Raw genomic sequence first — 9365 nt, 5'->3', positions numbered from 1 at the left:
GGAACACGGGGCGGACCGGCCCCGTCCCCTCACGCCGGCTCCCCTCAGCCGCCTCCCCGCTCTGGGGGCCGCCGCCCGCCCTCACCCCGCGCCCGCTTCCCCCCGCGCGGCGCGGGCTCCTGGCGGCGAGTGCCGCCTGCGCCGGGCCGAGGGGCGGCGGGGATGCGCGGGGCGGCGGAAGCGGAAGCGGCGGAGGGCGGTTGCCAGGAGACGGGCGGGCGGGTCGGTCGGTCCGTCACCGCGTTATCGCGACTTGGGGTCTGTCGCCAGCGGCCCCCGACAGCAGCTCCGCTCGCCGGGCCGCGGCGGGAAACCCGAGGCGAAGGGCCTCGGTAGAGGCGGCGGCTGAACGGGCTGTGGGCTGGATTATCGCACCCACAAGTGCTTTTCCCCCCATAATTTGACTTTATGTGTTACGCTGTTTCCCCTGTAGCAGTTCTAAAAACAAATAGTTGCTGCAGGTTTTTGCACTTCTCGAAAAATTACATAAATCCCTACAGTATACATAACATTTCTTGGATTTTAGGCTGTTGGTGTCTTAAAACATGCTGGAAAATGCAAGTGCTCCACAGTTTGCCAGAACTCCGGTTTCCAAGAGAAGCCCCATAATGGGAGGTCAGACCCCAGAACTGCCCCTGAACCGCTTCATTTCCATCCCCTGTGTTGGCTCCGGTCAAGCCCTGGCACTGACAGCACTCAACGATTTAGCCCACGATTATGTCAGATTTTTATAAACTCACAAATAGTTGTGCGAGCAGTTGAGCTGCTCCAGCCAAGGAGACATGCCTTGCTGGTGTGTGCCGAAGCTGAGGACACCCCGAAGGTGTCCGTCCACAGGGGACATTCACTGAGCCCCTCTCTCTGACCTGCTGTTTGGTTTTCTTAATCCTTAACGTTTTTGGGACCCACAGCTCTTTGCCAGGTTTCACTGAAACCGGCTGACTTGTGTATGCATGGTGGCACAGGCAGAATGAACACCCCTTCTTTAGGAAATGCGAAGGCAGATGTCAGAAGGGCTGCCCGGAGGCCAGGGGATGTGCTGCACCTTTCCCTCCAAGGGGAAACGCTAATTACTGATGTCCTTGCATGAGAGCCGCTGATGAATTCTGACTCCCTATTTCATACGTGATACTCCAAGGGACACTTAACTTCTTTTCCTGCGACAGGTGATGCTGGTGCCGTATGTCCAGTGCTGCTCAGGAAAGGGGCGGGAGGCCACATTTCTCAAGGCAGAAACTCGCTGTTTGCAATCACGTTTGTTAACCCACATTCTTACTTCACACTGTTTACTAGTTAAGGACATTTGAAGTCCTGCTTTCTACTAACTTGTCCTGAAAAGAGAAGAATTATGTGAGCTTCATTTGTATGGTTCTCTCAATCTGATAAAAATCTCTCCGCTGTGTTTTCCAGCAGTGATAATTTGGCTTTGCTAGAGTTAAACCACATTAATACGTACTTCTGCACTGGAGTAAAGTTAGAGACAATTTTTGAAAAAGGGGCCCCTTTGTGGCTGCCTTTGAGATTAACGTTCAATAATTGGCAACTGTTGCTTTTAAAAAACAATCATTCACCTTTGGCACCCGAAACCATTGCTTGCTATGCTAAAGGTAAGGTGATGTGTTTTATTTTCACACATTTAAAATATCCAGTGTAACTCTGAAGCCTGAGGTGGAAAAAAGGTCTTCTATTTTCTTTCCCTCAGGAACAGAGTTATGCTGAGAATGTGTGAGCAGATAATAGCCTAATTCAAAACTTTGGGCCAGATGTCTTCAAAATCATACTATCACTCAAATTAGTTAAAGCATAAACAAACATTTGTGACTGACGTAGCGACTTCAAATAGGCTAACGCCTCAGTCGGCGTTACTCATTTTGGAACAGACTGAGAGAAAGAAGAATCAAAATGAAGCAGTTACTTGTGTTTGTCTCCTTTTTGGTCCTGATGACCACTTTTACAGGTAGGAGTTTATACAAAACAAACCTGCATATGCGTGTAGAGCTGCAGAGCATATTATAATAGCATTAGTACCTCAACCTTGTATTTTAGTATCTTCGTATTTCATTTTTAATACTTAACTATTTTTATCTTGTCAGCTTTTCATGATTTGATTTTTAACAATCATGCTATTGTATTTGATATTTTACTTTCTGTATTACCACACTGTAGTCATTTATTGTAAACCCAAAAAGTTTAATTTTACTAGCTTACTATTTTAATATTATCTTACCAAGGTCCTGCAAGCTAAATGTTCAATGCAGTCTCTCCTTTGCAACAAACGTCTAACTCATTACTTCGAAAAATAATCCTAAAATGTAAAGCAACACAGAAAAGAACAAAGAATCAGAAGAGTTACTAACATCCGTGGTTAGATGGTGCTGTTATATTTTCTCATTTTAGAGAGTAACATGAATATGTAGGGTTTGCTTCATACTGGTAGAACTATAGAAAGCACAAGTATAAAAATGGTTTAAAATTCCACTCATATCTTCTGGAATGCAATATCCCCTGGGAAGGGGCTGTAATGAAAGAACACTTTGTATATAGACAAATATCAGGTTTGGAGACATTTCATTTTACAACTGACAGGTAAAATATTAACTTTTTGGTAATTTCAGAACTAATTTCTTCTTTTCTGTCTTTAGACACTTCACCAATTTTGCCTGAAAAAGATGCCAAACAGATTCTGAGAACTCGTCGTGAGGACAGACCGAGAAAAGCTGGTTTCCCTGATGAGCCAATAAGGGTGATTTATGATATTTATTTTTCAATTACATTAACTAAAGAAAAAACAACACCAAAACCCCCAAAACATTTGTGCTTAGTATTAAATTTCTATAGATTTAATTCCAAGCAATGCATTATGAATATCACCCTTTTATGCAGCTGAGCTATTCCACGAAATATTAAAAAACCCCCTTACGTTCTTTCAATTACTACTAAGTAGCATTCTGTAAGTGCTGAATATTGCTCAGGAAATGTATGCTTGCAGAATGTGGAAATTATTTATCACGGTTCAAAAATGCCGATTAAATTATTGAGAAGAAAGTGGCTTTTCATTTATAGAAATGTGGATTTCATCAGGTTGTTCCTGAAAAACTAACTAACAGGAAATGTCTTCTGCTTCCAGTACATTCTGCACTCAAGGCAGAAAGGAGATGTAGGTGTCAGTGGTCAGTGTGGAGATTGAGGTAGTTCTGAACAAGCTTTTAAAATCACTTACTTTTGTGCACTTATTCATGAATGCCATGGATAGGATGGTTTGTTATGGTGTTGCAGAAGTTTTTAGTTCCTCGCTTAATGCAACAGCATTGCTTTTGCGTGCAATATTTACATTTATTTATTTCTAAACCATATTACAACAAAAGAAAAAGTAAAATAATTACGGAGCCTTCTGTTCTACTTGCTTTGACAAGATCTAACATATAATTCTGCACTTTTCAAGAGGTACTTAAGGTAGTTTAAAATTACTGCCTATTTCTTTCCAAAGTAAATAAACTGTGCTAAAATTACATGGTTCTGAAGAGACAAAACCCACAGAAGCTAGAAAGGACACAACAGATTGTACAAGGGGCTGAGTTCAGCAAGGTGCTGAACACTTCTGGATCCATAGGACACGAGGAGCGCCACGTACCTCGCAGGATTGAGCTCGGTGTGTGCCAGGCTCGTGGAGACAGCGTGGGCTTTTCCCTTCCCAATGGTTATTGCGTACTGGCCAACACAAATCCACCTGGGCGTCCACCACTCCTGATGTACACTCTTCTTTGTCAAGTGTGATGGCCACAACAAATCAAAGCTGTCACAAGGATATGGCACCATGTTCGTTAACAGTCTTGTACAATGAAGGCTGTAAAGCACAGATAAAAACCAGAAGACACGGGCGTCTGCTGCCCGCAGCATTCAGGATTGGGCTGGTTCCTAAGGTGTTGTTAAATGAGCCTTGTAGTTTTTGCAAATTAGCGAGAATACAGCTCCCATCTATGCTTATGCATATAATATACTGCCACGATTATATGGCATGTTATATAGTAAATATATATTAAATATAAAATAAATAAAACCGTAGAGAAGTTGGATTGCGTTAAATCCTGTACTGCAAGAAGTTACACGCATACATACGACACTCTTAGTCATATGGTTTAGTTTTAGGTAGTCCCATGAGGAGCAGGGAGTTGGACTCGATCATCTTTATGGGTCCTTTCCAACTCGAGCTATTCTATGATTCTAGGTGGGGAGTAGAAGTGTTTGATTACTGACCTCTGCTGCTCTCTCCTTGCCACTTTCCATCCCACCTTGATTAGTAGCAAACACTTGCTGAGAAATTCCAACCTTCTTTTGATTTCGTTTTTTCTTTTCTATACAGCAATGCTGGCTTTCTGTAAGAAAATCAAAACATAAGAATATTTCTTTTTCTCACTAAATGTCAAGGATTTCAGTAGAAAAGGAAAAATCTTCTGATAAAAAAACTGTCCCCCCTGCCACGTGGAACATGGAGATTTTCCCTTGTGAAGGAAGTTGCATGGCTGCTGTGTCCCTGGGCACAGTTCTGCCACTGGCTCAAGGAGAAAAACTGATTTTTTATGGATTCTTTGTAGCAGAATGAAATGAATGCTGGGATGAACCCACCTCTGTTCATCTATTTTAAGCAAAAGCTGTTTGTCCTAGGCCAGATCATGCTGAGCTGGGGAATTTAATTTGCAATTCTTTGTGACACTGTTTGACTTCCACAGTGCTGTTTCAGTTGAAAAGCCTGTTCAGTTACAGGCAGCAAGATCTGCCGTCTTTGATTATTTAAAAATGTCATTTATGTTATCAGCATGTTTTAATCTTACTTTGACTGAGACCCTGCTTTTTATCATGTGACATCTTCTCAGTCATATAGTTCTGTTCTCTGCAAGTTCATAATGCAGTCTCCCGGAGGGATTTGAGCCAAGTCTCCTGTGCTGCGAGGAGAGAAGGCACAGTAAAAGGCAGGACACGACTGCTTCCTGCTGGCACCCAGCGTGCCATCCCTCTGGTCAGCACAAAGAGCAGGGAACTGGATAACAGCGGGAAGACTTGGCCAGCGCAAAGGGTTTACGCTACAGCTACCATTCCTACAGTGCCCACTGTGCAAAGCAAGGGGGGTGTAATTTAAAAAAACGTATCTAGTGTTCACAAAGCTTATGAGCCCACATGCGCTGGGACTGTAACTTTTTACGAGTAAATTTTGTTCCTGATGGAGGTCAATTTTTGGTACACAGCCCGTTTTAGTTTGATAACTTGTTGCTTACACCAAAAACCTATAAATTAGTATGGGAAATTCACATTATTTTATGTATCACAGAAAGACGAGTCAGCACTGATGCATGCCACTACTAGAAGCCTTCAGAGTACTGCCACACGGTGCTATACAGGGTTAACGGTTTTTCATCAGCAGGAATCAATTTTCAAAGAGGCTACAACAGACCTATCTGTGAGAATCCTTCTGCGCCCTCAGGACCAACAGAGGCTTCTGTACTGATATGCGAATAAGAAATGTGTATGCAGAATTCCTGATTTATGAATATTGTTATAATATGTTCTTGCTCAACACCTTTACTGATCTGGATGATGATGTCACTCATTAAATATTGCTAGGTTGGGGCAAGCTGACTAGCAACACCATTTCACTGTATTTGATAGTTTTAAGGGGTAAATTAATTGGTCTTGTATAAACTGTAAAATTCTCCTGCTTCGTTGGCCTGACATTTGACTTGAATGATTACAAAATTAAATTACTTTTTTCTTTTCTTTAAATAGGAGTATATGCTTTACCTCCAGCGGCTGGAGCAGAGATCAGAAGAACAATTCCTTGAACACTGGCTGAATCCACATTGCTTGCCACACTGCAACAGGGATTTAGTGCATCCAGTCTAATGGCTTTGCCTATCCCGCAATCGGTAGATATATGGCTTTCACAGTGTGTATTTCTTTCTTCACAATAAAAGGCAGAGCCACAAACCAGAAGAGGAGAGAATAACCAATGGCTGGAGGAAGTACCTTCTGCTGAAAGGTGTCTGGGTGGCAGGGAACATAAGTGTCCTAAGCATCAGCTGTGGCACCGTAGTTCTGTTCCTGTAAATAATGCATTTCTCTGCTGTATGGATAGAGGCTGGTGACTGCACAACATTCTTATTAATGTTGCTTCAGATTCCTCCCGTTTCTTTCCTTTCTCCTCGTGCTCCTTTTCCAACTCATCTATTTATAAGTCTTGTACTTGTTCACGTAGCTCTCAGTAGGGCTGTGCAGGATATCTCATCCTTGAGATATGTAAGATGCAGTCTGACCTTGTGAGCAGTTCAGCCTGTTCTGCAGTATCTCAGCTGTCATAATTTGCTAGCTGCTGATTTTTTAAATGGAATTCACTATTTAGTACACATGCTGGTAAACATTAACACAGAAAATTTTCACAGAGCTTGCATGGATTATTAGTTCTGTTTATGATTTTCCATATTAGTGCAATAGACAGCATCATTTGCTTTATTGCCTCCGTTTATCATATGCATCATAGAGTTCAATGGGAAAATATACTCCAAAGCACAGCTCAGAAACCAGGCACTACTCACAAGCCCATCAGTGGCAAAATGACACATCCCCATAGTACTCCGTGCACATTAGGTCTGCGATATGGCCATCCTTTTTTTAACTTGTGTGTTTTACATGCAGTTATATCAACTTATCACTACATTAAAAAAATGTGATGTTTGGAGGTAAGGAACATATAGGATTGTAAAATATAAGTATTCGTCATAAACTCTTCTGATTACCCAATAGCTGTTTATGATGCCAAAAAAAAAGAAGATATACCCACAAGTGTATGCTTTTAGAACAGGATAAGCCTTTCTGCTCACATGCTTTAAACAGACGTGAAAGTTGTCAACTGGGATAAATTTGGATCATCACCATAATAGCGATGCTATATCACTCACACTTAACTTTTTAGCATAAAAGTTGCAGATTTATCTCCATTCTTTCAAAAGCATTTAAGCACTAGAATACAGAGATGGTGTCTGTCAGGGCTGATCTGTTTCAAAAGACAGAAAGTTTGTCTGCTTAAAATTCTGCTATTTGTACCTGTACATATCTAAATACCTTTGAAAATCTGGATTTTGGGGTAGACTTCAATGGAGCTATGTTAATCCTCGAAAAGCCAAAGGTCTGAAACTTATTTAAAAACAAAAACATAAAATTCCCAAACCTTAGCCCTAGGAGGTAAGTTGGCAGTTTTCAAAAAATCTTCCAGCTGAGACGCAGTTGAAAGCTGGCTCACTTAGCTATTGTAATTCTTCACAATAGCTGCTCACAGGCGATCGTGAAGAATTAATGTTAGAAAAGCGCTTAAATGATTTGAAGCCCTTTATACGTTGTTAGTATGGCCAATGTCAGCATGTTTTTTATTATATTTTCTTTTTTTTTTTTCCTGCAGATCTCTTCATGGGCGCTGAAGAGGATGCGTACTATGATTGTGTTAAGGAGGACAAGGTTATTCCTGCATTGGCTACGTGCTCATTGTAGAGCTGAACCTCTTTGCAATACAGTGCAATCCCGGTGATATAGCAAAACTTCCAACTATAAATGGCTAGATATGTTATAGACCACCATATATTTTCTACCAGTAATGATTGCATGCGTGATTAAATCAATCATGGGTTTCCCCCAGTTTCTGCGGTATGGGCAAGAACGACTGAGTGATTCGTCCTAGAGTATGCTTTTTAAGGGTACAGCTTCAGCCTGTCTGAAGCAAAAGGAACTTAGAGGGAGAGGTCCATAGAAAATTGGAGAATATAAACATGAAGAGAAGGCCAGCTTTCTGGACTTTGGAGGAATCCTTAGTTACAGTTTTGTACGTTAAATAACAATATTGTATGAATACATAACTTCTATGCAACACTAATCTACATGTAATTGCCTGATGAATATTTCATGTATTGTTTCATAATAAAAGCTTGATTCAAATCCGTTTTCAGATTATTTTGTTACCTTAGTTTCCCATACTATATACTGACAAAAATCACTGGAAGTGAGGCTGAGTATTGCAAAGTACTAAGGAAACACCAGAGGACTTTCTAGGATCAGCAGCTGGGAAGCACTATGGAACAGTCCAATCATTTTGTAGTTTCTCTGCACAACTTTTCCCTTTCCTTTATAATTCTGCCAGGTTAGGCACATGTATGCAGCCATCCCTTTTCCGCCTGCGTGCCTTTATAACTTATGCCTCGGTATAGAATACTTCGTACAATGAAATGGTAAACATATGATACCAGCAAAACAACACGAAAAATGTCTTGATGGCTCTTACATGTCTGTTACGATCTGTAACGGCAATAGAATTAGTTATGAATGGACCAAAGTTACCTTTCACAGTTCCTCACTGTATTCCTCACTGTGTTCCACACACATTTGGTAGGCTGAAATAGATCAACAGTCCTTCTAGTATACTTTCTTTCCAGTAAGAGAGCTTTCCTAGATGATTCCAAGGGAATAATTTAAATCTCAAAGCATCAAAGGCTTGCTTTCCTCTGCTGTCAAGATGAAATCATAGATTAAATCTGGGAGTGTCAAAAAGTATTATCAGCCTGCTATTGTGTGTTTCATTCATAATACTCTCCATACATTGATCTCAATTTGCATATCTCCTGAAGTTAAAGTCATTAGGTGAAATCCTGGCTATGCAGTGCAGTTCAGTGAAAAATTCATGCCGATCCCAATTACGCCAGCTTTCACCCAGTGAAAGTTGATTTAGGTACTTCTCAGAAATAAAAGAGCTCCCACCTAGTTATATTCAGACATAAGTCAGATAACTAGAAAGGTTAAATAGTAGCTCCTAGGTCTGCCTCAGTAACACTGAGCTAATCCTAAAGCAAACACGTGCAATAGAGTTTGTTTATTGTTTCTAAGTTTGCTTTTCCACATTAGGGTTGAAGGATCTCATACAGGTATCTCCAAAGAAAAGTTAAGTATTATAATGTCTGATGTACAAAGAGAAAACTAGAAACATAGAAAGATGAAGTATTTTGAGGTGCCTGTTCCATGCTCTCCCACTTCATAAGGGAAAAAAATTTGGTACAGTGTTAATAGTCTTTAGCCCACATTTATGTCAGGCTGATTCATGTAGCCAATGGGCAAAAAAGACAACCCATGTTGGCACTCAGGTTCAAATCAAAACAATTACCAGTGTTCCTACAATTCCAGCATTTAAGCTTCTTTACAAAAGTAAACTCTCTCTTAAAACTATCTACACTTCTATAGCAGAACTGATATGAAGTACGACCTGGTCCACCAAGATAAGAAAAACAGCAGACACCATAAAGGAAAGTTTGAAACATAAAGGGAGAAAAAATGTAAAG

At 40.9% G+C, this 9365-nt stretch overlaps 1 protein-coding gene across 1 annotated transcript; it reads left to right on the top strand.

The window, feature by feature from the left end:
• Nucleotides 1–1902: 1902 nt before the first annotated feature.
• Nucleotides 1903–7790, top strand: C14H17orf67 (chromosome 14 C17orf67 homolog). Its single transcript, XM_074608035.1, has 4 exons — nt 1903–1957; nt 2643–2743; nt 5779–5918; nt 7445–7790. Exons 1-3 carry the CDS (start codon nt 1903–1905, stop codon nt 5893–5895), a joined length of 273 nt encoding a protein of 90 aa, XP_074464136.1. The 3' UTR covers nt 5896–5918; nt 7445–7790.
• Nucleotides 7791–9365: the final 1575 nt, after the last annotated feature.

Source organism: Larus michahellis, chromosome 14 (genome assembly GCF_964199755.1).
Source record: "Larus michahellis chromosome 14, bLarMic1.1, whole genome shotgun sequence".
NCBI classification, from domain to species: Eukaryota; Metazoa; Chordata; class Aves; order Charadriiformes; family Laridae; genus Larus; species Larus michahellis.
The sequence above is the reverse complement of the archived record's forward strand: the minus strand, read 5'-3'. Positions and strand labels throughout refer to the sequence as shown.